Genomic DNA, 27034 nt, shown 5'->3' on the forward strand with positions numbered 1-27034 from the left:
GAAGGATAGCGGAAAGACAGTGGAAGGGGATATTGAAATCTTGGGGCTGAGCTAAAAGTACAATATTCATGTGGTGAGTAGAGACAGGGATGGCGTTGGCCATGCAACAAGTGGAAAACGATGAGAGCTTGAATTCCCAACCAATGCCAAAAACACCATGAAAATGACCAAACCGCGCCGTCAGTTTCACCTTCTTCTTTATTTTCAGAATGGAGTTCCAGCTTGGTAGTGTTTTCCTTTAAATATGAGGGGATTTTAGTTTACAAACTTAGATAAAGGAAGGTTTTTGGGTTCTTCAACTCCATGAAAAAATGAAGGCAATTTCACAGCTATTAGTTGCTTCCATGCTTAGTAAAAATATTGTTCAAAACTGGGTAACTCAAGGATATTTTCCTATTAATGTACAGAAATTTATTAGGAGTTTTTGTATTTCTTGCAATTTATAACTTAAAAGGTGCATGTCGTGGTGCTTAGTTTCGAAACAGGGCTATCGAGTTTTGTATTGGTGGGGGTGAATATCATCTTAAGGAAAGCGAAAATGCGGGTTGATGCATCTCATTCCTTTTCATTTCCCACCGCCATCACCACACAATTTCTCCAACAAGACATATCCCTATTTTGGTGCTTATGGCAATGTCTAAGTATATATTAATAACCATTTATTATGACAAGAACATCCATCTTTTTCTCAATAAATGACAAACATACCCTTATTTTAGTACCTATGGCAACATTAATTGGGTTGTTCGATATGGGTATTGCTATTCATTGATAGCGCCATCCTAGAGTAGTGAGCGATAGCTGGTTTCAGGGTGATTGGAAGGGGAAGGGACGGGAGCTGGGGAGGAGGTAAGCCAGCTTCTGGTGGTCTCTAGTCGATTGTTGGTTTCTAGGCCACGAAAGGATTGTGGAAAGACAAAAAGAAAAAAAGAAACAAAATGGAAATCAGTTTTGCAAAAAAAAAAAAAAAAAACAACAAGAAGAAGAATACCCCCATCATCGCGTGTACCCAAGATAACAAAGAAGAGAGGTTAATCCCCAACCAATGCCAAAAAACTGTGAAAATGGCCAAACCAGCTGTCATTTTCACCTTCTTCCGTTTTTTAAGTGTTTTTCATTATAATATAAGGCCACATTTGGATACCCACAAGATTTAGATTTGGATTTCTCACATTTGCAGTTGAGATTTGGAACTAGATCGGCTCCTTCGATTTCCAAATCAGCTACAACAATGAAAAAAAAAAAAAAAAAAATTTGATTTTCAAATCTTTTCCGTGAGACATTAGTTTGAAATCCATATTTGTGGCAATTACCTTCACCCTCGCTGCTCCACAACCTTGGTGCAGCAACAACAAGAATTCCCTCCCTCCCTCCCTCTCTTGTACAACACGAGCATGAGGATGATTGATGTATTTTGTATCCAAAACTCAAATCCAAATCCAAATACAAAAACACGAGGTATCCAAATGTGGCCTAAGAGGATTTAGCTTACAAATTCAGATGAAGGGGGCGTGTTTGGGTTCTTCCTAGTGGTGCAACTCGGGCAGGTCGGGTACGGGTTGAGGCCAACCTGAACCCGACCTGAGCAGCCCTTTCTGCCAACCTGAACCCGAGTTCAACCGGACCCAACCCGAGATTTTAAGCTTAAAAACTAAAAAAATTATTAAAAATTTCAGGTTGAACTCGGGTCTGGTTGCCCAAGCCCTCAACCCGAACCCAACCCAAACTCAACCAGGGTTGAGAAAACCCAACCCGACTTGAAGTTAACCCAACCCGAGTTTTTCCCGGGTTGAACCTGCCCGAGTTGCACCCCTAGTTCTTCCACAGTTCCACGTCATGAAAAAAATGAAGGCAATTTCACAGCTATTAGTTGCCTATGCGCTCATTAAAAATAGGGGTTTTTGCAAAAGAAGCCTTCCTACTCTGATATATTTGCTAAAAGAGTCCTCTAGTAGTTTGACAATTTGCAAATAGAGTCATCACGTTTGAGAGAATTTTGCAAATCAAGTCGCGCCATAAACTTGTGACCAAAATATGGTAGATTTTTTTAGGCGTAAAAAGAACAAAATGTCCACACACACACATAGGTGAAAATAACCTTGTAAAAAGTTCAAAATACCCGTGACGCTCCCATCAAAGTATGATGTGTAAACTAGTGGGCCCCACCATATGCATCGGGTTGGGTGGATATCGTGGGACCTACCACATCAAAACTTGGAGGTAAAATGGTGGGCCCCACCCTATCAAAACATTAAATGGCCGCACCCCATCAAAACATGAAGTGTAAAAAGGTAGGCCCCACCCTATGAGTGGTTATAGTTGAGTTGGTGGAACCCACCCTATCAAAACATATCATTAAGTGTCACGGGTATTTTGGTCATTTAAACAATGATTTGAGTCCAATTATCAATTTTGGACTCACAATCATTCTCAAAATCCAAAACAAAGGTTGGCGAAATTGTTTACAACCATTTTGGGGTTTAATCGGTCATAAATGACCAAATTATTAAGTGGTAGTCCACTTGGACTGGGTTAACAAAGTTATGTGCCATGTTGGCATTTTTTTTTTTTTTTTTGGTGACGTGGGGTGTCCCCACGCCCTTTGGAAGTAGGACTATTCCCTACGGATGCGCGCAATAGCCCGTAAACCACGCGCATCAGGTAAGCCCGGGTGGGATTCGATCACACGTCTCCAGGGAGCAAACCCGAGACTTATGCCGAAGAGCCACACCCGTCCGGGCTCGCCATGTTGGCATTTAACATACAAATGAAGGAATGTCCATATATGGGAACCTATAAAGGTGGGCAATTATTGAAGATCTTATCAGAGCATGTTTACCTTTAAAGAGCCAATAGGTCAAGTGCGATAGAATTATCAAGGCACCATTTGGTTGGGCCGATTCAAGGATGTGGCACAACCATCGTTGCCAATCGTGGGAAGGTCGATGATAACTACCTGGACAATAGAGGACGTGAGAATAAGGGAACACATTATGGGTGGTTACCAAAAAGTTTCAATCCTAGAAGAACATAGGGTGATGCCTAATGAGGAACGATTACCCGAATAAAGCTATACAAGGAGGCGTCTGTCTCCAAGGAAGAAGTCCCAAAACCAAATCCAAATATGTATTAGCATTTTGTCTTCACTTTTCTAGCAGTTGTAATTTTACTTTCCATAGCTATAGCTATACTCGGATTAAGGAAGCAGAATTCACCTTCCCAGTTGAGTCTGTCTCTTTAATTCACTTATCCTTTGCATGTCTACCTCCCCTACATGACACGTCTTGCACCTAAAAAGTCCTTTCCACCTGTGCAAAGGCAAATGAGCCTAAGGAAGAAGCGGCGTTCCCCACTTCTTCTCAATCGCCTGAAATCCAATCCAATCCCAGGGGATAAAAATGTTTCGGTCTTCGAACCCCTTGAACTGAATTTTCGATTTCTTACCTCAAGAGAAGTGGCACGCCTGTTTACACTCGCATTACACGCTCCGTGAGCGCGGACACAGTTGCGCCGACCTACTGCGTCGGACCGACATTTAGACATAATAGAAATCAGTCATTCAACATCATTTCCCTTTGTATTCAGTTTCAGCAAGTAACGAAAAACAGACATTGCCATTCAAAAAAGAAGAAGAAGAAGAAGAAGGGAAACAGACATTGCAACTTACTTGCATATTGATTTTTGGGTCAATTACTTAGATGCAGATGGGGGCAGCAGAATCCACATCATGGGAAACGGCTGTCCATGAAGATTGCCCCAAGCAAGTAAAGTGGCAAGTGTTGGAATTTCTTATTATATTGGTATAGTGATCAATTATGATGTGTGTTTAAAACTTCTTATAATGATTGCAGATATGATGGGTGTGGGATATTTGTGAAAAGACCTGGATGTGTTATGTACAAAATGGCTCGTTAGCAGTTTGCGCGTGTATTCGTCCACGCATTTGGCTGACATCTTCAGCAATCTAGTTTGCTCTACTACTACTTTTTAGTCGAACTAGGGATCCAAGCTCAGTGGAAGTGGCGGTAGAAACTATAGAAATAAAAGTTTTCCCCGATTCTTGATCTCAGAATTCCTAGATTAACGATGGTGATTTAAATAAAATTCAGGAGATCAAGAAAATGTTACTGCTCATTTGCTGACAGTATTCATTCCAAATTATCGTGCTTAAGGATAATTAGGAGTGTGATGCATTGGGAGACCTAATCCAGATCCCATTTATATAAATGGGAGCAAGACATTAAAAGAGAGAGGACCATAATTAGGGTTTTTTTCTATATGGTCCCTGATCCATGATTCCCATCAAGACCATTCATCTTGTTGGGCACCGCTAGTCGATCATGGTCGTGAGCCCTGATCGAGATGATGGGAACTCCATTTAGTATAAGACCAGGTTCCATTGTATGATTTGGACTGAACCCGTTCTAGAGAAGTGATATATTCAATCCCTTTTCTTCACTAACACCCCCTTATAGTGTAAAAAAGTAGTCATAAATACACTAAGGGGGTGGCCCGGGGAAGAAAAGGGGGAGAATATATCACTTCCCCAAGTTCATGGCAGACAATCTATAAGTCCTAACTATGAAGGCCAGTGATAGAGCTCCACATATGGATAATTTGGTCCCTTCCCATTGGTGAAACAGTGGGACCAGAATCTTTTTTTATGTTCGTTTCCACCAATTATAGGAACAACTTCGTTTTATTCGAGATCCTTCTTTCTTTCAAACCACCTTTAATTTTTATACGTTATAATCTGCTTTCTTTGTCGACAGGCTAATGACTTTTGGTATTTTTCTTATGTTATAATCTGCTTTCCTTTCTCCTTCATCTCCATTTCTGGTCGATTTCTCAGGACTTTAATTTCTTTCTAATTGATACAGAAGCCTTTTTAACATGGAAGAAGATGATATAGAGGCGAAACTCCACTTGGGGTTCGGAGAATTTAGAGCTTAGGAGAAGAGATTGGAGAAATAGTAATTCGGAAAAGCTAGCATCAAGATCTCAAGTAAGTGATCCTGATATCCTTTAGAGTTTCTATGGAGATTTTGTTTTGTGCTTGGTATGGGATATTTGCAAACAATCTTGCCATATGATCCGAAAACAAACCAAAACAAAATATGAGGTTTGGTTCCTCAGAGAGGTTGGTGGGATCAACAATTAATTTGTTTAAAACTTTGAGCAAGGTAGGCCCCACCAATGATTTTCAAAATGAACAGTACCACCCACACCATATGATTATCCAAACCGTCCATTTGATGGGCCACATCATAAATAGGTTACTTCCGAAAAAATCATTTCCACAAGATGATCCTAACCCTCCGATCTAAAGAGAAACTGCATATTATGGAAACCTCTATAGATCTGAGGGTTGCGATCATCCTATGGAAATGATTTTGGGGGCACAACCTATCTACGTTGTGGCCCCATCAAATGGACGGCTTGGATCATCCTATGGTATGGGCGATACACTTCATTTTGAAAAATATGGGTGGGGCCTACAATTAGGCCTTAATGTTACTGCACGACCATCCATTTATATTTATCTGGCACGTCGGGTGGGACCTCTCTCGCACCCACACAAGCTCAAAATCAACTCTTAATTGCCCCAACCACATAGGTGTAACGTCCCGGCCCCACATCATGCAGATATTGTCCGGTTCCGGGTTGCAACCCGCCCCAGCGCAGAAAACGTGTCTACACATGGAGAGAGGAAACCACATATAGCCCAGTTTCTTTCCCTCCCTTTCCAATGTGGGATCTCCCAATCCACCCGCTTAGGGTACATCGTCCTTGCTGGGATGCACCCCTTAGGGCCCAGCTTACCCGTTGGCACACCGTACTAGATGGTGGGTATGGCTTTGATACCAATATGTAATGCCCCGGCCCCACACCGTGCATATATTGTCTAGTTCGGGGTTGCAACCCATCCCTCAGTTTTGTTTTCCTCGCAGAAAACACGTGTGCACATTGAGAGAGGAAACCACATATAAAGCCCAATTTCTTTCCCTCCCTTTCCGATGTGGGATCTCACAATAGGCATCACTCCATCCATAATATCACAACCCAACCCTACTACCATCACTCGTCAACAATGCCTTCACCCTCCTCTCATCCTTTACCATCACATCCTCGCTTACTTCACAACCTTCCCACACACAAGCTACCCAGCATAATCAATGACCAACTCATAAGATTCCTCTCCTCCACCTTCCCACATACTCTTAAAACACTTTGGTTTCACTCACAAACACACCATCTCATTTAAAAATTATTACACATTTTTCGATTAATTTTACTATTAGCCCTACAATTAATAGCATCCATGTTAGGTCGCAGCCACACACCCGTACACCTATTCTGAAATCCATCCCTCCAATTTCAACACCTTCATCACCACTATACGCACTCCTCTCTTTCATACTAAACAATATCATAAATTACACCAACATAAGAAAATACATCAATCACATATTCTATATCCATATCCTACCGTCACATTTCACACAAACATTTTCAATCCATCTGTACACAAGCTTCAAGAACAAATCCATCCAATATGATCAACTCTATATCTCTAAAAGCTAACTCTCATAATACTAATAAGATTCAAAGAACAACAATAAAACACAACTAGCACAATGCAACAACAAGCCATCACTTCCTGTTGTTTGTGCATCCACAATATCATTCGCCTAGTATTTCATTCATATTACATCAAATTGTATCTCCATTTTTATTTCCTCACTTTTCTTCTCACACATTACATGTGCATCCACAAAGTCATATGGGCCATCTTTATGTACCACCACTATAGTCTTTTTTGTATTTTTTATTATGACATTTTTTATTGCATAATCATATGATCTATGCTAGGGGCAATTTCCATGTTAGATTGCTTTGAAATACTTGCCACACTTACTAGCTAGATAATTTGCAATGTTTACATTCTATTATGACTGTACACTATTATGTTGCACGATAAACGGTTCAGAGGGTCCTTAAATCCTCCACTTACAGTCAAGGGTGACTCTAAAATACCATGCAACGGTCTCGTGCGACCATAATGCACACACTTTTTGTTCCTCGATATGGTCTGGTACGACCCTAACTACCATGTTGCCTTCGATATGGTCTGGTACGACCTTAAGTACCACATTGCCGCAAACATTAATGCCATACTATCTAAACTTTAATCTTAATCTTCTTTTTCTTTAAAGCTTTCTCACATACATAATTCTTCCTCTCCTTTTATCTTTACATTGCACACTTTTGTCTTATTAACTTTTAGATAATATAGAATACACCACCATGCAAACATTTGCTCTTCTGTACTTCTAATCTCATTACTCATAATTTTCACCTCCCGTGTAATTTGGGGCAGTCTGCTTTTAATTTTTTTCCCTTTCCTATAAATTTTCACATGTTTTTACTTGTTCTCACTATGTACTTGCATTCTTTCGTCAATTCAACTCCTTCTTTCACTTGTACACTTATGAAACTTTCCATCAAGTGATAAGTTTGCCTTTGCATACTCAAAGTTCTTCTACTCCATATATTTTACTTTTGCAATTCATTTTTCTCATTATCATATACTTTTCCGATTCATTTCTCTCATTATCATTATGGCATTTACAATGCAAGTACAAAAGAACGAGACAATTCTCATAATTGTTCTCACCTTTAATGCTTGTCAAATCAGTTGAAGATCAAAATTCATCGGATACTGGTAGATGTTGTTGCCCCATACCCTTTTCATTTCATTGTCACTCTATTAACATTGCCTATCAACCATTCCTTTCACTTTCTATTATTTTTTAGCCTATTCTTCTTGTGTACCCCATGTTTTTTTTATTGGCAAAGTTATCATTAATAAGAAGAGAAGAGAATACAATGCCGACCGAGTTAGTCAGCGAAAGAGAAAAAATCACTTGAGCAGTGAAAGAAAAGAGACAATAAAAAAAAGCCTCTCAGGGGTAAAAAATAAAATAAAAATCTAGATCATGCCTCACTGCTCCGTCCCTAGCTAGTTTATCTACATAGTTATTAGCGGATCTTTTAACATGGTGAAAATAAACCTTTGTTCCTCCAATACGGTCCCTAATCTCATCAATCCAACAGGTGAATCTCCAAGGGAAGAACTTGCTACCCACCACCCGATAGCATTAAGTGAGTCCCTTAGATAAATCCCTAGAAGGCCCAAATCGTCACCCCCTCTTCATTTCTAAGAAGACCAATCCATGAGAGGCCAGGGATGCCTAGATAGGATCCGTCAAAATTGGATTTAAGAAATCCATGGGGAGGTGGGCTTCATTGGGGCCCACCCATGTTAGAAATATCACCACTGAAGCAAATCTCCCTCCAACTGTACCACAGGTCATAAGCCGAGATAAATCTAAACTTAGGAAGAGATCCAGCCCAAGAAATGGTTACCTTTAAATAGTCTAGCATTTCTTTCCTTCCACAACGTCTAGATCGGTGCCAACGTCGACAAATTCCAAAGGATCTTTCCTTTCTTCCTCCAGGGGGAGAGAGACCAAGCACTAATAAGGTCTGCCAGCTTGGCATGGAAAACCCAACTCATATCAAACCTTAGAAAGATTTTAAGGGCTTCTTCCCTTGACGGAAGAAACTAGGTTCATAATGATAAAAGGAGTGAAACAAGCCTCAAACAATTCTCTTTTCCTTGATTTTTTTTGCCCTTCCCTGGAAGAGGGAATTTCTTTGGACCAACCGCGTACTAAGCTCCTCTACTTACTAATAGAGGTGGCTTGCTTTGGGTTTGGCGCATTTCATGTAATAGGCTTGTATGGTCCGAGAATATGGGTGCTCGATCCTTATGGCCGAACCGGAAAAGTGAGTTCTCCACTTCCAGACCTCACAAAGAGAGAACATGTTTTTTCCTCTGAGTTTATCTCTTATTCGCGGAGCGAAGAAAGCGGGCTTTTCCCCAGCTACTGCTATCCTTGGGAAACAAAAAGAGCCACCGAAGGAAAGGGATGCAGTCCAATGTTACCTGGAACGCGGTTCGTTCAGGTATGTGGTACGGGAACGGATACGTGGTACGATGGTAGCCCGGTATGCGGTACGATGAGGGTATGCTATGTTGGTTCACTATTCGAGGTCGCAGTCAGTTTGGAGCGCTAATTCGGACTCACACACACTCTCTCTCTACACACACATATAATTGTATATATTTTTACAAGAATATCATTCCATAGTACATACTACATACATTTAATACACAAAATATAAAATCCTCATTTATGTCGTATATATTTTTCAAAAAGAAAGTTCCTGTTGGAATATATGAATATCCTTCCATAGTCCATACTACATCCATTTAATAAACAAAATAAAAAACCTCATGTATGCCCAACATATTTTTTTTCAAAAAGAAAGCTCTAGTTCCAATCCAACCCAAAATATATAAAATTCGTAGCTCTCTCTCCATCTCTCCCTTACTCCATATGCATCTATCTCTTTCTCTCCCGCGGGTCGTCATTTTTGGCGATCCGGGTCGCTAGCGAACCACGTTTGGGATCGTGCGACCCCGGATCGCGGGTCGAAGGGTGAATGGCGAATCCGGTAACTATGATGCAGTCTCTCCCTTGACCTTCGGAGCACTCTTGAAACGTAAAAGAAGATGCTCCATTGTCTTACTTGCCTCTTGGGTACCCCATGTTTCCACATGGGGCATCCAAGAGGGGCATCCTTTAGGCGTCCTTTCTTCTAACCCCATCTTATTCAAAACTAAAACCTCCATTTTATTCATGTGTTTACTTCGTTGCCCCTTATTGCATATAACAAGTGACAAAGACGGGCAAATGTAAACACCTAATTTTATTTTTTTAAAAAGAGAGTTTATTTAAATAAAATAAAAATCTTACATATATTAAATTATATTAAAGATATCCTTTTCCCCTTTTATACCTAAGTTACATTCAAAATCTTCTTACATTGTTAGAAGACAATCATGTTTTTCTTTCTCCATTTTCATTCAAATGTCTCTCTTCTATTAGCAACAAATCCTTCTTTTCTTTCTCTCTTCCCCATTTTTAGCAGCAAAAATATCTTTATCTCTTCCGAGTGCCCTGTTTGGATACGCGGAATTTTCTGGAAAAGTTTGAAGAAGAAAACTTTTCTAAAATTACATGCTTGTCCACTGTTTGAATACACATGAAAAAAGTAACATGAACCTCCACAGTAGAAGTTTTATTTACGGGGACTTTTAATTTATAACGATATCCCTTTATAAGTTTCCTCTAAATTGTGGGAATAAAAAAATCCCTAGAATTTTTTTCCCTCAAGAAATACTTTTCCTGCAATCCAAACAGGCCTAAATGAAAAAGACACACAAATAATAATAAAAAAAGGTATAGGAATCTTTCCCTTTGTTGCATCCATCTATTTCCCATCTTCGACAAAAATGCCAAAAAAGGAAAAACTTCTACTTTTTTCACTTTCTAACCAGTAACCACCACTTTCTCTCTCAATCTTCTACAAAAAGAGAGAAAAGTTTCTTCCCTCAAGACTACTCTCTCTCTCTCTCTCTCTCTCTCTCTCTCTCTCTCATTCAATTACTACAACACAAAATCTTCTCCTCAAGCTCCCACTTTCTCTATAAAAAAAGACGACAAGAAGTAGTTTCTTTTTCCCTTCCACACTCTCCTACAACAAATTAAAAAAAAAGTCACTACTCCTCTCTCACCACACTCCCTTTATTATTTTTTGTTTTTTCATTTCTCGCAAAGGCAAAGTTCCATATTTTCTTTACAATTTCGTCATCTTGCACTTACTTTTAGGCCGGGACATCACATCAATTGCTGGCATTTTCGGCATCTTCCCACGATCTCCGCACAGAGCCTTCGTGGCACACCCTCATCTGCTTCTCCTTCGTTTGCGTCTGGTTCGTGATGAACGATCGAATGTCAGAATCACAAGGACCGCAGAAGTTCTTACTTTTCTTTTACATATTCCTTCATATTTTTTTATTTTATTTTATTGAATATTCATTTAATCCTTTATATCTTGTTTATGCATTAATCTATATTATATCCATTAGTTAACTTTGTGTTTGATCATCTTTAAATCTCAAATCTTACATCTTAATTTTTTGTTTGTTTCAAATAGGATGTTTTGATTTTCACGCCATGGAAGAGATTCATGGAATTAGGGGTGGGGCTGGGAAATTCCAGAAGAAGCGCTCTATGGAGAAGGACTTACAGTGGAAACCAGTCAGTCAAAATGGAAATGAGTCCACTAAAAAGTGGGTGATTCGATCCTTCTATTCAGATAACAAAAACGCCACCATATCTCATCATGAAAATACAAGATCTAGAAACCCAGATCCTAAAAATATTCCTCCTTTCGGCAATGATTCAAAACCTTCATCAAATCAGCGGATTCTTAAAACTCAAAAGAGGAATTCAAGCAATGGGTGTCAAAAACGAATAGAGGATCAGCAGAATTCTGCATCTGAATTTTCTTCTGTATTAAACCATCCAAAGCCTTCAGAAACTCGACCACCCTTATCCTATGCGGATGCTGTCAGAGGAAATCGAAGTAATGAATGTTATAGGAAGGAAACAGAGGATCAGAGGAATGCGTTTAAGATTCCACCGAGGAATATTTCTGTTTACAAAGGTGAGCCCGCAATTTATTTCGATGAGTCTGCTATCAATGAAAATGCTGAGAAATTCAAATATTGCCTTGTGGGGAGGTTTCCTCGCTCATGGCCAGGATTGATCCAGATCAGAGAATGGTTAGGTAAGGAATGGAAACTCATAGGCAGTTGCTCCGTTACCTTACTAGATCATCGCCATGTTTTCATTAGGTTAGACAATGTATCTGATATGCTTTATATATGGATGAGAGGTAGATGGTTTATTAAAGGCCATCTGATGAAGGTTTTTAAATGGACTCCTGATTTCCATCCAGCGCAAGGACAAGGAGAACCCTCTTTGGCCCCTGTTTGGATTGCACTCCCTTACCTTCGTGTGGTTTTCTTCCAAGAAGATTTGTTGACTGATATAGCATCTCTAGTTGGAAGAGTCCTCACAATTGATCTTCCAACAAGAATTCTATCCCGAACCAATGTTGCACGAGTCTGTGTGGAAGTCGATCTTTTGAAGGAGCTACCTCATCGAATATGGATTGTAGTGGGAGGAAGAGGATTCTGGCAAGATATACACTATGAGAAGCTGCCTTCGTACTGTTCGAATTGTCATCAGCGAGGACATTCCGCAAAGATTTGTAGCTTCAATACAAGAGATGGTGTGACAGCTAATTATCAAGAAAAAACAAAAAAGTCTGAAAATAAAAAAGATGGGCACTCTGAAGAGGATTACAAGGAATTAAAGGCTTTTGTCTCTCCTACGGAGGTAGAAAATAGCCTGTCTAAGCATGCTCAAGCTTCCCAAACAATTTCAGATAATGAAGGAAACACGAAGCATATCATAGAGGCTTCAGATGCGGATGGTGTGACAGCTAATTATGAAGAAATGACAACAAATTCTGAAAATAAAGAAGATGGGCACTCAGAAGGGGAATGCAGGGAATCAGAGGCTTTTGTCTCTTCTACGGAGAGAGAAAATAGCCAGGCTAAGCTTGCTCAAGCTTGTCAAACAATTTCAGATAATGAAGGAAACATGCAGCCTATCATAGAGGCTTCTTCTCAACCACCATCAAATCGAGTCACTCTTGCAGCAGCAATAGAAAAATATTATGAAGATTGTAAGAAAGTTGAATCACACAAGAAGAAGGGTAAGAAAGTAAATGAGATCAGCATAGTATGTTCATTTGTTCTGACCACTGGACCAAGTTTTTCAGATTCACTAGTTTTTCCTCTCTCTTTTTTTGCCCTTTAGCAGGCAAAGTGCAGTTTGGCGGGACCTTTACCAGTTTATCGATAATGAATGAAACATTCATTCAAATAACAAAAGACGATCCAAGGTTTTCAAAAACCTTGAATAAGCAGACTGGGAACGACAGAAATGAAGAAAATACTCAATGCCTTTTAGAAGAAGGAGAAGAGGAAGACTTGGGCGAGAAGGAATTTAAAAGCTGTCCACAGCTGCTTGAGCAGTCACAAGAATCCACACGGGTTTTCACGGAGATGATGAACATCACAAATAAGCGAAACCAGGGAAAGAAAACTCCTAGAAGGTATGCTTACATAGGTATAAGTTACTGAAAGTTTTGTTCGAATGGACAAAGGGTTCTGACCTTGTTCATTCTACGCAGGAAAGGGTTGTTCAACAAGTCAATCTTCTTTTGGAAGAAGAAAGCAGAGAATACACAATTTCTTGAGGCAATAGCAGTGGACGATCAAACCGTGGAGGCATTTCATGAGAATCCAAGATATCTTGGTTTTGCCATCTCATTTGCTAAGATAAAACAAGGTACAAATAACTTCGACAGTGCCTTTGTTATTGGACATGGAGGCTTTGGGACGGTGTATAAAGGAGTTATTGGAGGGACTACAGTTGCTATTAAAAGAGGAAACCCATCTTCACAACAAGGTCTTCAAGAGTTCCGGACGGAAATTGAAATGCTTTGTATGCTAAGGCACAAGAATTTGGTTCCGCTGATTGGCTACTGTGATGAAAGGAATGAGATGATCTTGGTTTATGAGTACATGGCGTGTGGAAATCTAAAGCAGCATCTGTATAACTGCAACAAGCCTTCTCTCTCATGGAAGCAGAGGTTGGAGATTTGCATTGAAGCTGCAAGGGGTCTACACTACCTCCATATGGGTATTAGGTATCCAATCATTCACAGGGATGTGAAGACTACGAACATTCTCCTGGATGAGAACTGGGTTGCTAAACTTTGTGATTTAGGGCTGTCAAAAATGCATGGAGATTGCAGTTATAGCCATGTTAGTACAGCCGTCAAAGGGAGTTTTGGATATCTGGATCCTGAGTATTTCAAAAGACAGCAGCTGACAGTGAAATCTGATGTTTATTCGTTTGGTGTTGTTCTTTTCGAGGTCTTGTGTGCACGGCCTGCGGTTGATCCAAAACTAGATAGTGGACAGGTTAATCTTGCAGATTGGGCTGTGTATAACAAAAATGTAGGAACCATTGAGAATATTATCGATCCTTGTCTCAAAGGAAAGATCAATCCCAGGAGCCTCAGGAAGTTTGTAGACACAGCTGAGAAATGTTTGTCCGACTGTGGCATTGATAGACCTGCAATGGGAGAAGTGTTGTGGAAGCTTGAATTTGTGCTCCAATTACAGGAGCATTGTGATGATGGGACTGAGGTAAATGAATTTACCAACAGCTCCGAGGACATTTAATCATAGCAATTTGAGTGGTCACAGAAAGCAATTTGAGTGGTCACAGAAAGCGCTTGTTTTGGTGAAAGAACATTGGTAAAACGACCATCAGTCTGAATGGACAGTTGGGATGTTTTCTATTCTCCTGCATTGATGAATCAAAGAACACTGGTAAAACTACGGTAGCCCGGGCCTTCTCTTTGATAGGTTGATGATGGCAACGGAATACGAGCAATAAAGCCAGGTTTGTCTCATTACTTCAGATGATGGATTTACTGTTATTACTCCGCTTAAATATTTTATACCAGGCAGGGTATTACAATTGATAGCAACTTGTGATATTTTAAACTTCATATCTATTAACCTCGGGTGAATCTAGTGTTAGTTTAGTTAATGTGTTAGTAATTGTACTATCCGGAACAACTTTTTGATTGATTGTTTTAATTCTGCTTGATAAAAATGCTTTCTAAAAAATGTCAGTTATTAAAACTAAATTGGGTTCCACCACAGCACAAAAAAATAAAGGCAATTCCACAGCTAATAGTTGCCTCCATGCTTATTAACGATACTGTTCAAGTATTATTTTAGGAATTTTTCTGCTTTGTAATCTAGAGTGATGAAACATGATTGGTTGTTTGTCAGCAAAGAAAAAATGGCCATTTGGTATGGTCTATAGGATGCCTGAGACTGAGAACATGGAATATCCTATTTTTTCATACAGTGATACATGAACGATGCCACGATTGTAAACAGTTCTTTTTAAATCTCGACATAAGAACTAATCAGGCAGTTGACGAAGAGAAGAGATAATTATCGATGGTAATAATCTGCAAATGCTCATGTATACTGTAAATTCTACTGTTCTTAGTAGAATGTAGGGGATTTAGTTTGAATAACTTCTTGTATCGGCCTATGACGGGGCTTTGTGGATTCATTTTTTCTTTCAAAAAAAGGCCAAGTGCTCATTCAAAGTTTTGAAATTAACTGCTACTGCTATGTGTATGTAAATGATATATTTCTGTACTAAAATTGCCATTTTTTCATTAAAAAAAAGGGAAATGTTATCAGCACTGCTGTATTTTGATGAGGGTACTCCTCACTTTATTAAAAGTACGGTATGGCCCGCACTATAGGATGATCAAACCGTCAATTAGATGGGCTACAGCCTAAATAGGTTGTGCCCCAAAAATCATTTCCATAGGTTGATCCCAACCCTCCGATCTGTATGTTAGAGGGTTGATCCTAACCCTCTATAGATCAGAGGGTTAGGATCAACCTATGGAAATGATTTTTAGGGCACAACGTATTTAGACTGTGTCCCATCTAATGGACGGTTTAGATCATCCTATGGTGCGGGCCATACCGTACTTTGAATAAAGTGAGGAGTGCCCTCATCAAAATACAGTAGTGCTGAACTGCTGATAACATTTTCCAAAAAAAAACAGAAGAAGATTATCCATGTCTTTCTTAATAAATGCCAAACACACCCCTATTTTGGTACATATGGCAACATTAATAGGTCTGTTCGATATGGGGATAGCTATTCCTCGATGGCGCTAGCCTAGAGTAGTCAATGATAGGTTTTCAAGGTGACTGCTTGGCAATAACAAGGAGGGCAGAGAGAAGAAGGGAAGTGCTGAAAAAAAAGCAGGGGATCCTCTATCGTGACACGTGTGCATACCCCAAAAATATTGAGGCGCGAGACATACAGAAAGCAACCAAATCGATGGGGCATACTATTCTGTCTTTATTTTCGTGAAGGGATTCCGTTTTAGAAGTGTTTTCCTATTATATTGTTCAAAACTCGATAACTCAACTAGACTTGAAAGTGGGTCGGCTTGAGTCAACTCGAACGAGCAATTGGTCACTTAATAAAAACACCAGGATATTTTCCTATTAGAAAAATGATAGAATGAAGGGCGCCCAGCTCCAAGAGCGCCCCTATTGATGGAATTTTGCAAAGTCAACACGTTTTCCACTTTTTTGGTACTTCACTTTGCAAAAATCCACCAATGGGGGCCCTTAGAGCTATTCTTGCAAGGGCGCCCTTCATTCTATCATTCCTCTTCATCTATTAATGTATAGAAATTTAAACTTGTAATTATAACTTAAAAGGTGCATGTCGCAGTGCTTATCGCGGTCATAAAACCAGAGTTTTATAAGAGTTCTTTGGTTTAGAAGCAAAAAGTGGAACTCATAAAACCAGAGTTTTATAAGAGTTCTTTGGATATCACGTTGTTAATAAATAAACCAGAGTTCCTTTACAAAGGTTTACGAGATTAAAATCAATAATTATTTGCTGAAAATGACTTTAACTTTTAGTAATATTAAAAAATAGCATCTCAATGGTGAAGGCCATGGCATGAGTGTTTTAAGTATACAAAACAAGAGTTCTTATATGGTCTCTGCATGGACATGTATGCATTTTCAAGAAAATACAGTGGGGTCCGCTCCATAGGATGTTCCAAACGTTCATTTGAGAGAGAGAGAGAGAGAGAGCTTATGTAGTTTCGCGGGAATTGCTTACAGCGTTGTAGACTTTGCTTTGAAACAGACTTCTCTTATTTCAAAGAAACTAAACTCTCAAGCATGGTTTTAAATTTCGGACCAAAATTTTGGATTTCAGTGGGGTCCGAAATAGGTACCGAAACTGAAATTTAAAACTGAATTCCAATGGGCGCAAGGAGAACCCTCTTCGGCTGCTGTTTGGATTGCGCTCCCTTTTCTCCCTCTGGTTTTCTTCCAAGAAGATGCCTTGTTTTCTATAGCATCTTTAGTTGGGAACGCCCTTGCTATTGATGGTCCGACGAGAATTCTATCTCAAACCAATGTTGCACGAGTCTGCATGGAAGTCAATCTTCTCAAAAAAGCTCCCTCGTCGAGTATGGATCGGAATTGGAGGAAGATGCTTTTGGCAAAATATATACTATGAGAAGTTACCTTCATACTGTTTGAACTGCAGCAAGCAAGGGCATTCAACCATGGTCTGCAAGTTCAATACATGCGATGCCATAACAGGCAATTCTCATAATAATGCAACAAGCTCTATACTGATTAACTCAAATGCTGAAATAAACAGGCCCAATAAAAAGGAAAATTCTGAATTGCTCGAGGCAAATAGAGGATGCAAAGATGCTTCCCAAACCTCAGTCAAGGAAGAGCCTTGCTACAATCATCTTTATGCAAAAGTTCAAGATACAAATGCCAAACATATTTGGAAGACTCAAATAGAGATCCACTACTCCGAGGAATGCAGATCAGAACTTGATTCCCCAGTCGAAACTGCACATTCTACCAACGTAAGAGGTCAACAATCAGTTTGTGAAGTGATCTTGGCCAATTCAGTAGACTTAAAGTTTTCTAGCAAGTTGGCAAAAGATTGCCCCTACCAAGAGAAATGTGGGATATCTAAGGCTATGTTCCAGAATTCTGTCGGGGGAGAATGTAGTCAGGCAAAGTGCGTTGAAAGAAATCCTACAATTCAATATCAAGATGGGAATAAGGAAGCAATCATTATGGCTTCTTCTCAGCTACCATCAAATCGGGTTAGTTTCGTCGAAGCAATATCCAGAAGTACAGAAAATAGTGAAAGGCTGAATTCAGGGATGAATAAAGGTAAGTAACTAAAAGCAGCATTGAAAGCTTATGTGCTCACTATTGAAAATAATAGTCTCTTGGCTTTTCTTTCTTTTCTCTTTCTTTGGTAGCTAAGCAGGGTTCTGTTGCAACATTTTCATGTTTATCGATAATGAATGAAACATTTCTTCTAACAATGGAGGAGACTCTACCATTTACAAGGATCTCAGGCATGCAAACCATGGATGGTGGAAGTGAAGTAGATTTAGTTTTGAAAGAAGAGGAAGAAAAAGATGACGAAGAAGATGATGATGATGTCGACGACGACTTGGAAGAAAATGAATTTGAAAGCCGTCAGATGGATCAGCAGAAGAAGCAATGGCAGAAGCAGATGATGAACACAATTAATAAGAGAAACCATCCAAACAGGTATGCTATGGCTTTGAAACTGAATTCTGCTTGCCATAAAAAAGACTGCTAGAATTCACGATAAGAAAGCAAATCTAGAAGAAAACTAGTATCTTGTTTTGATAATTATACTCTTCACTTTATCAAACACTTACTTGATTAGCTTTTGGTAGCTTTTTAGTAATTTTCTTTTGAATGGCAAAAGGATTCTATTAAAAAGAAACCAAGACTGTAACCATGACCGGATGGTCAAAACAAAACAAAAATAAAGAACAAATACAAGAAAAATAGCCGTTAGGTCTTAAGGTGGAAGGAAACTGGAGGTTTTTGGTAGCTTTTGGGAATTATAACAACCTATAATAGCTACCTAGAAAAGGGTAAGATGAAGAGAGGATCACAATTATTAAAACAAGGATTGCTGATATCATTTCCTAGATTAGAGATACTTATTATTACTAACCTGTTTATCTTGGAAAGGAAAATATTGTAACAGAACTTAGTCTCCAACCTAAATCCTAGAAAGTTAATTATTTTATTTAAAAATCAGAGAATAAATATTTTTTTTTATATTAAATAATATTTACAACTTATAAAAAATAGAATAAACAAGAATTTTTTTAAATAATAAAAATCATACTGTTGTAGTCTTTTATCTTGACTAATATTTGTATTTTTATTATAAAAATAAAAAATTATTAAACTTTAAGAAAAACCAAAACAAAATGAAGGCATGTGCAAAATGACATGTTATGCATAAAATTTATGTTATATTTTCTCCCTGTTTTTATTTTAATTTTTTATAAAATGTTAAAAGAATTTTAAAAAAGAAAAATATCTTTCCTTTCCATTTAGTGTATTGATGGCAGACTAGATTAGAACGTTTCATACATATTATATTTATATGAACTGGAAGCAAAATGTGGTGTATGTATTATGTGTGTATGTGAATTACATATGAAATGTGGTATAGATTGAATTATCACACATACCACTAGGTAGTGTTTTTTTGCTTTTATGAAGGTTTTCGAGTGTGTATTTGTGCCTATTTTAGCATTTTCAGAAGTTTCATCTTAATGGTCCATCATTTTCATATATTTCTATATGTGTTCTGTGATTTTACAGGATTTCCACCTTATTTTCCAATTGAAAATGAGATGTTTCCATTTTTCTGCAGAAGGGTATTCTCATTAATCATCTTCTGGAAGAAGAAAAGAAAGACTCAAGACGTTGAGGCCTTTATAGAGAATTATGAGTCCCTTGCTCTCAAAAGATACAGATATTCAGAACTCCAAAAAATGACCAACTCCTTCGAAGATAAAATGGAGGAAGGAAGTTTTGGTCGTGTGTTCAAGAGTAAGCTTCCCGATGGCCGGCTGGTCGCTGTTAAGGTCATGAGCGAACGCAAGGGTAATGGAGTTGCATTCCTTAATGAAGTCACCAGCATCAGCAGGACTGACCATGTTAATATTGTTAGTCTGTTGGGCTTATGTTTTGAAGAGTCCAAAAGTGCTCTCATCTACGAGTTCATGCCCAATGGGTCTCTTGAAAATTTCATCAAACCAAGAACATTGCAACCTTTGGGGTGGGAAAAGCTATACCAAATCGTGCTTGGTGTTGCTCGAGGGCTCGATTACTTACACCGTGGATGTAGTGCACACATTATACATTTTGACATTAAGCCTCACAATATTCTTCTAGACCAAGAACTTTTTCCAAAGATCTCTGACTTTGGACAAGCCAAGAGATGCCCAACAATGGAAAATATCAACCCAATTTGTATTAGAGGGACGGCTGGTTATATCGAGCCAGAATTTATCTGTCAGAACTATGGAGGAGTTTCATATAAGTCGGATGTTTATAGCTACGGAATGATGGTGTTAGAAATGGTTGGAGGAAGAAAGAACTGTGATGAAGGGGTAGATAATGCTGGTGACATATATTTTCCGCATTGGATTTATGATCGCAACAATCAACAAGGTGACATTGGAACTGGAGAATTTCCGATGGAGGCTGAGGACGAGACCGCAAGAAAGATGATCTTAGTGGGTCTATGGTGTATACAGCTGGATGCGGCAAAGCGACCTTCGATGTGTGATGTGGTGAAAATGTTGGAAGGAAGCATTGAAGATTTACAAGTGCCTCCTAGGCCAGTTCCATCTACTTGAAGACCATAAGAAAGTTCGTATTCAACAGATGCAAATGTTCTATGCAATATTCATTAGTAATCAGTGATTCCCTTAGACAGAGAATTAATGATTTGGCATATATCTGTGCTTTGTAAAATGGTACATGTAGTCCATTGTTAGCGGCCATTGCTAAAATTCCTTTGGCCACAGATGTGAATCGCTATTTCTATGACGCTCATATTTTAAGCGAGTCCCACTCTATATGTGGCCAAAAGTATTGGACTCAAATTTACGTTTAAGGCCCCGTTTGTTTTGGTTTTTGAGAATCGATTGAAGTTCCGAAGATGGGAACAGAAGTTTATATATCTTCTCAAGCAACTTAAGAATGGTGATGTCTTGAACATTGCTTGTATGTACTACTTTGAGACACCAACTTACTATTGCATTTTTGTTGCTGGGATGTGAAAGTAAATGATGAATTGAAGGCTCAAGTTCAAAAGTGGGTCAAACATGATGATGCTGACCATCATACTATACTGGAGCTTTATCTATTTTTTGCTAGGTAAGTATTAAATTTAAAATAAAAACAAATAGGATACCAAACAATGGGCAAGGAGAGGGGAAAAAACAGAGACACCTACCCTCAAAAAAGATTAAGAGGGAAAAAGTAGACGCTTCAATGAAAGAAGCAATTAGGTACATAATTACTTTAAATGAAATTGACTGAAGTTGGATACATCTCGTCGAATAATTAGATGATTTCCGGCGGTGGAAGGAAAAGCAACTGAAGGAGATATCCTTGCCCCTAAATGAGATACCTTTAACGCCGGAAAAAAATGTTCAACCCTCCCACCGCTTGACTTGGATGTTCTTGTAGTATTGTGCCATTTCTCTTGTACTCTTTGGGGCCGTTTGGATACGCGGATTTTAGAATCTTGGATTTCCTCAAAATTGTAGATAGGAGACGAGAGAAGAAAGAGACCAGCCGTCGTTTTCTGATTTCCAGCCCTTCTTCCTGACAGCAAGAGGGCAGGAGATCGTCCCATGTTTCCAGGTTTTAGAAATCTCAGGATGGGGGAGAGATTTCTAAAACCTAGATTTCTTCAAAATCCAAGAAACGCTGTCAGGACAGCAAACAACAGCTTGATCATGAACCCTCTCTTACACTGTTTTCAAACTAAAACCTGGATTCTAAAATTCGCGTATCCAAATGGCCCCAAAGTGTTTATTACTTTCTCAGTCGTGACCCCGTCTTTTTAATAAAAGTCCATCATTTAAAAAGAAAAAAACCTCTTCTCGATCGTGACCCCGTCTTTTAAATAAAAGTCCATCATTTAACAAGAAAAAACCTCTCCCACCATGATGCTGACAAGGCCAAGCCTTGCACAAAATCCTCCAAAGGAATTAGTTGAATAGTCACAAAATTGGCATCCACAACATGCACTCTTGAGAATACAAACTCCATCAACATTAAGCTCGATCCAGTTCGTGGCGGAGCTAACAAAAAACCTGAATTATTCTTGGGGCCTTTGGGGTGAGTCTTAAGGCCAGCCTTCGAGTTGATGAAAGAACAATTTTACGATCCTTTGACCATAAGGGCACTAAATCCACATTTACTTAGGACCGCGAACAATAAACGAAAATTTATGTTGTCAGAAGCCTTGGTGTTGTCAACCTTAATGCAGAATGCTTCATTGATAAGCTAATTCTTGAACCAAAAAAATGTTGTCGGATAACAATCTTAACTTTAACAAAGGCTGGTGATAAGGAGAAATCATGGGGGGCAGCAGATCGAGATTATTTTGTCTACAATTTTATAGAAGTTGCAAAGACTGATTGGCCTAAAACCATCAAAGATTTTGGGGGAGGAAGACTTTGGAATAAGGTTGATGAAGCTCATGTTTTAGGACTTTAAGAGGGAACGGTGGGTAACAAAACTTTTCATCTGTGAGAAGCTCACAATGAATAATGTGCCAACAAGCCATTTAGAAAGAAGCAAGGAAACCATGCGGCTCACTTGAGATTTCATACTTGGAGCTAAAGATAATGCTGTTCTGATGATGATGGTTTGCTATTCTACTAGCTTTTCAAAAAAAAAAAAAAGATAATGCATTTAAGCTCTTCAAAAGAAGCGGGGAGCAATCAAGAGGGAATTCGATTCGCTCTTCAAAAGAAGTGGGGAGCAATCAAGAGGGAATTCGATTCGTGGGATATAAGGGAAGGAACGAGAATAAGAATATTGATTAGAAGGCCGTGGAAGCTACAGAGGAGCAGATATATTTGAAAACCGATGGGAAGGTTTTTGCAGTTTTAGTTAGGGTGAGCACCCCGGATGTTCCTCATTGGTCCGTTTGGTTGCTCGGGACTGGCTCAGAGAGTAGTGGAATAAGGAGTCAAAAGGAGTCAAATGGAGAAGACAAGCATTTTGATTTGTCTAGAATTGCCTCGGAGAACAGTGAAGTAGTGTTTGGTTGCATGACAAATTCTTTGAGAGTAGGAGAATAAGTAGGGTTGCATTACCAATAGAGGGAGAGAGGGAAGAGAGAGAAAGAGAGAGCATCATTCCCTGGAGAATTAAATCAAAATTCTTTGCTTTTAGTATATCTGGTCGGGGTCCTGCCTAACCCCAGCTTAGTAGCTTACCCATCAAAAAAATAAATAAAAAATTCTTTGCTTTTAGAAGGATTTTCTTTAAGGAGGGACAAGTAATCATTACATGGGAGAGACCCAAGGGAGTCCAATGCTATTTTGGCAACCAAACATGGAATGGAATGCCAAATCCAATCCAAATTCCGGCGTCTGCCGAGCTTTTGTGCAACCAAACGAAGCATATGGGAGCTTTTTCAAGACACAAGTGCTCTTCTGTATAATGCCAGGACCTGAATTAACATCAGGAGATCAATCATCGCATCTGGTTATATCATGGCGCATGAATTTCCTACAGAGCACCATAATGAAAGGTATGATCAAAGGTGGGGTCCGGCAAGGTCTCATGGATAGCTACACGCAGTTTTGCAGATTTGTTTCTTAGAATGTTAAGCCAGTTGATTTGAAAGTGCTGGGGTCCAGTCCAGAAAGGAGCAAATTTGGGCTTCTTTGTAGATGGAACACGAGTCGGATTAAAAGCTCGCATTTTGATATTTTGGGGATTTTCCAGTACTCTCTTTTTGTGTGTGTGTTTGTGTGTGTGTGTGTGTGTGTGGGCGGGGGGGGGGGGGGGGGGGGGGGGGGGGGGAGGCTGCAGCCTAGAACAGGACAATATCTACATGGATGGTCGGGGTGTTACACTTGCACATATCCTGCTCACCATGCCTAGCACGATCCAAGGCCTTGAATTTATTGGGCTGGACTTGCCAGACTCAATTGGGGAAGTGGTCATGTCTGGGATTCTTGTTCTTCAAGGTGAACGTGTTCTAGAGATGATATCATGTTTTATGCAAGCTAGATTGCAAGAGACAGTGGTCATGGAGTCAAAGTATAAGGGGGATGCGTGGTTGCTAAGTGTCTCCTTGATTGAAGGAAGAAGCTTAGAAGCTGTGGACTCAACTGGGTTCTCTGATCTTTATGTGGTATTCATCTGCAATGGTAAAAGACGAACCAGTTCGATAATGTTCCAGATATATTTGAATTTGGTGCAATGGATAACCTTCCATCTACAATGGATGTGGAAGTTTTTTATTTTGATGGATCTTTTGACGAAGCTACATCCCTAGGCCATGCTGAAATCAATTTTGTAAAATCTAATTTGTCAGAACTAGCAGACATATGGATTCCTCTTAAAGGGAAATTAGCCCAAGCATGCCAATCTAAGTTGCACTTGAGAATTTTTTTGAATAATACAAGAGGTACTGATATTGTTAAAGAGTACTTCACAAAGATGGAGGAGGTGGTCGGGAAGATGATAAATTTGTGGTCGCCTCAAGCAAATTCAGCATTCGAGAAATTATTTGGGATTCCACCAGAGGAATTGGTTATAAATGATTTTACTTGTCCCTTGAAGCGCAAATTGCCTTGGCAGGGTCGCCTCCTTCCGTCGCCAAGAATATTTGACTGGCAGCTGACTGAGGAGTTGGAGAAAATTAGCCACATTCTACAGAAGAGGATAGCAACTGTGCCAGAGTTTTGTGTTCCTAGATGTTATGTTCAAACCTGCTGAAGAATTTTGGGATGGAGATATGTGATATTTTCACCAGAAGAAGAGAGATAATGGTGAGTGGTAATAATCTGCAAATGCTTATGTATACTGTAAATTCTACTGTTCTGAATAATTAACTGCTACTGCTATCTGTATGTAAATGATCTATTTCTGGACGAAAATAACCATTTGTTATGACAAAAATATCCATGTCTTTCTCAATACCTATCACACATACCCATATTTTGATAAATTAATAACCATTTATTATATCAAGAAGATCCATGTCTTTCCCAATAAATGACAAACATACCCCTATTTTGGTACACATGTCAACATTAATGGGTCTGTTCGATATGGAAATAGCTATTCCTTGTTAGCGCTATCCTAGAGTAGTGAATGATAGCTGGTTTCAAGGTGATCGCAAGGCAATAACAAGGAGGGCAGAGATAAGAAGGGAAGGGAATGGGATATTGAAATCTCAGGGCTGAATTAAGATCTCAATATTCATGTGGTGAGGTACAAGGATCGTCCATGACATGACACATGCACAAGAAAACAAATACGAGAGCTCGAATCCCAAACCAATGCCAAAAACACTGAAAATGGCGTTCCAGTTTGGAAGTGTTTTCCTATAAATGTACAGAAATTTAATAAATATTTTTATATTTCTTGCATTTTCAAGCTTAAAAGGTGCAAGTCCTTGTGCCGGGTAAAATTATACTCCCTCAAGTCAAAATATCTAATGAAATGGGATTTGCTAGGGTCTTCCTTAGCAAGGCATTTCGCGGGGTGGCTGTTGCATGACAGCAGCCACATAGGCTTACTTTCAGCAGATTTTGTCTTATTCATTTGTTCATCTGAGGTTGCTGCTCTCTCATGCAAAGGCTTTATGAGAAAGTCCCTAGCAAATTCTATGTTACAAAAATACCCCTACTTAAAATTTCCATATGAATGGCTAACCGTGTCCCAACCGATTCTACCTTCTGACATTAAAGACCATTTCCTTTTCTATTCATATTCAGCAAGTAAAGGGAAAACAGAGATTGTTGTGAACGCCCGAAATTTTTATCCCAAAAATACCTCTACTTAAAATTTCATACCCTTTGAAAGAGGAGGGTGTTTTTGTCTTTTGAAAACCCATTAGGGTTAGGACTTCTAATAAGAAAGCTATAAATACATCATTTATGGTTCTGCAGAACATAACTCCAACCCTAATCGTTTCTGCAGCCATAGAAGAGAGAGAGCAGCAAATCAAAGGAGACGAAGATCGAGGTCAAGAAATTGGACATGCGAATCGAGGTAAGAAATTAAACCCACGTTTATAATCCGTAGGTGTAATGAAAGAAAACTAAAACAAGAAATCGAAGGATTGAGAATAAGATTAAGACGTCGGGATGATATATGATGATCTAAAGGATGCCCTAAAAGCTTTGATTAATTTTTTGTAATTAGATCTGAGAATTTTCGAGCGTGGAATGGAATTAGATGGATTCCTCTCGTCGATACGATTCCAACGGATCCAACCACGAACGAATCAGATGTCAAACGAAGGAGATATGGCCGTTTTAGTGACAAAAACGGTGAAAAATCGTGTTTCGGAGAAAACTGGGTCAGCGCATGGGGCGGACGTCCGGCAAAAATGGCAGACGTCCGTATGTACCAAGTTTGGCAAACAGATAGACTCCCGGACGTCCGGAATTCCTGGACGTCTGGCGCGACGGTTTTTCCCCCTGGTAGTTCAAAACTTCGGAAATTCATAACCTATTCGTTTCTTGTCCGTTTTCGACGCTCTTGTACTTTACGGATAAGCCGAAAAACATCATCTTTCTGTTAAAAATAGTTTTAATAAGTTTTGGAAACTTTACAATAATGATATCACCAAAATACTAAAAATAACCATAGGATGGGTTACTGATTCTTTTCCGATCGAGCACCAAAGGGTGTCTTGTGTTAGTGAAAGGACATATATATATGCCTTGTAGGACTGATATTAATAATAGAACTTATGGGGAATATGGATAATATTGATTGTAAGTGACCAAGGTGTTCTGTGAAAAGGATTTCGAACTACAATCGAGGTGAGTAAGAAGGGATTATACTAATGGGTTACCCCAAACCCTTTTTGACAATATTCTTTTGTTCGCATGCTTTACTGTTTGAAAACCCATTCAAATTATTGATTATTGCACCCTATTGAATATTGAAAACCATGATACATTATAGATTGAGATGTACCCATTAACCTCTTTGAACTACATGCTATTGAATACCTAATCCTTTTGAATATCGAATCAGTTTTCTTGAGATGCTATTTTATTTCCGGACCCTTAGCCAATGGGGGAATGCATAATACCTTTGGCACTTAGATACCACTGGCCAGTGTAATTACTGTCATATAGTAGACAGATATCGAATCAATAAACATAGCACTATCGATGTCTCAAGAAACTCTGACCCCTTATCGAATATTGAAATTGAATAATGCCTTACTTCTGAAATTGATGC

General features: G+C 39.1%; 2 protein-coding genes and 1 pseudogene across 5 annotated transcripts; all 3 read left to right on the forward strand.

Moving 5' to 3' along the window:
- Positions 1–4881: 4881 nt before the first annotated feature.
- LOC143853537 (uncharacterized) lies at positions 4882–14675 on the forward strand. 4 transcript variants are annotated; one of them, XM_077363343.1, is made up of 5 exons: positions 10551–10689; positions 10803–10951; positions 11131–12762; positions 12867–13164; positions 13243–14675. In XM_077363343.1, the coding sequence occupies exons 3-5, from the start codon at positions 11151–11153 to the stop codon at positions 14300–14302; spliced, it is 2970 nt and encodes a 989-aa protein (XP_077219458.1). In that variant the 5' UTR covers positions 10551–10689; positions 10803–10951; positions 11131–11150; the 3' UTR covers positions 14303–14675. The 4 variants fall into 4 exon arrangements, with proteins under 4 accessions (XP_077219459.1, XP_077219458.1, XP_077219461.1 ...); XM_077363346.1 differs by having other exon boundaries at positions 10570–10951; positions 11131–11643; positions 11938–12762; XM_077363344.1 differs by lacking the exons at positions 10551–10689; positions 10803–10951 and adding an exon at positions 4882–5005.
- A 2587-nt stretch (positions 14676–17262) lies between these two features.
- On the forward strand, positions 17263–20777 carry LOC143853263 (uncharacterized). The gene is made up of 3 exons (XM_077362988.1): positions 17263–17896; positions 17989–18286; positions 19440–20777. Exons 1-3 carry the CDS (start codon positions 17263–17265, stop codon positions 20428–20430), a joined length of 1923 nt encoding a protein of 640 aa, XP_077219103.1. The 3' UTR covers positions 20431–20777.
- Positions 20778–23152: 2375 nt separating this feature from the next.
- Positions 23153–24547, forward strand: LOC143853264 (C2 and GRAM domain-containing protein At1g03370 pseudogene; annotated as a pseudogene).
- The last annotated feature ends 2487 nt before the right edge of the window (positions 24548–27034 follow it).

The sequence above is a fragment of the Tasmannia lanceolata genome, unplaced genomic scaffold (genome assembly GCF_043159265.1).
Source record: "Tasmannia lanceolata isolate RefF3 unplaced genomic scaffold, GAP_Taslan_0.1 ptg000019l, whole genome shotgun sequence".
Classification (NCBI taxonomy): domain Eukaryota; kingdom Viridiplantae; phylum Streptophyta; class Magnoliopsida; order Canellales; family Winteraceae; genus Tasmannia; species Tasmannia lanceolata.

Excerpts from the sequence above, each read along its gene's own strand:
- LOC143853263 (XM_077362988.1), top strand. The coding sequence starts at position 17,263 with ATGGTCTGCAAGTTCAATACATGCGATGCCATAACAGGCAATTCTCAT. Across the intron at positions 17,897-17,988 it reads GAATTCAGGGATGAATAAAG|CTAAGCAGGGTTCTGTTGCA; the intron begins GTAAGTAACTAA and ends TTTCTTTGGTAG. Across the intron at positions 18,287-19,439 it reads AAGAGAAACCATCCAAACAG|AAGGGTATTCTCATTAATCA; the intron begins GTATGCTATGGC and ends ATTTTTCTGCAG.
- LOC143853537 (XM_077363344.1), top strand. The coding sequence starts at position 11,151 with ATGGAAGAGATTCATGGAATTAGGGGTGGGGCTGGGAAATTCCAGAAG. Across the intron at positions 12,763-12,866 it reads TGAATCACACAAGAAGAAGG|CAGGCAAAGTGCAGTTTGGC; the intron begins GTAAGAAAGTAA and ends TTTGCCCTTTAG. Across the intron at positions 13,165-13,242 it reads GGAAAGAAAACTCCTAGAAG|GAAAGGGTTGTTCAACAAGT; the intron begins GTATGCTTACAT and ends CATTCTACGCAG.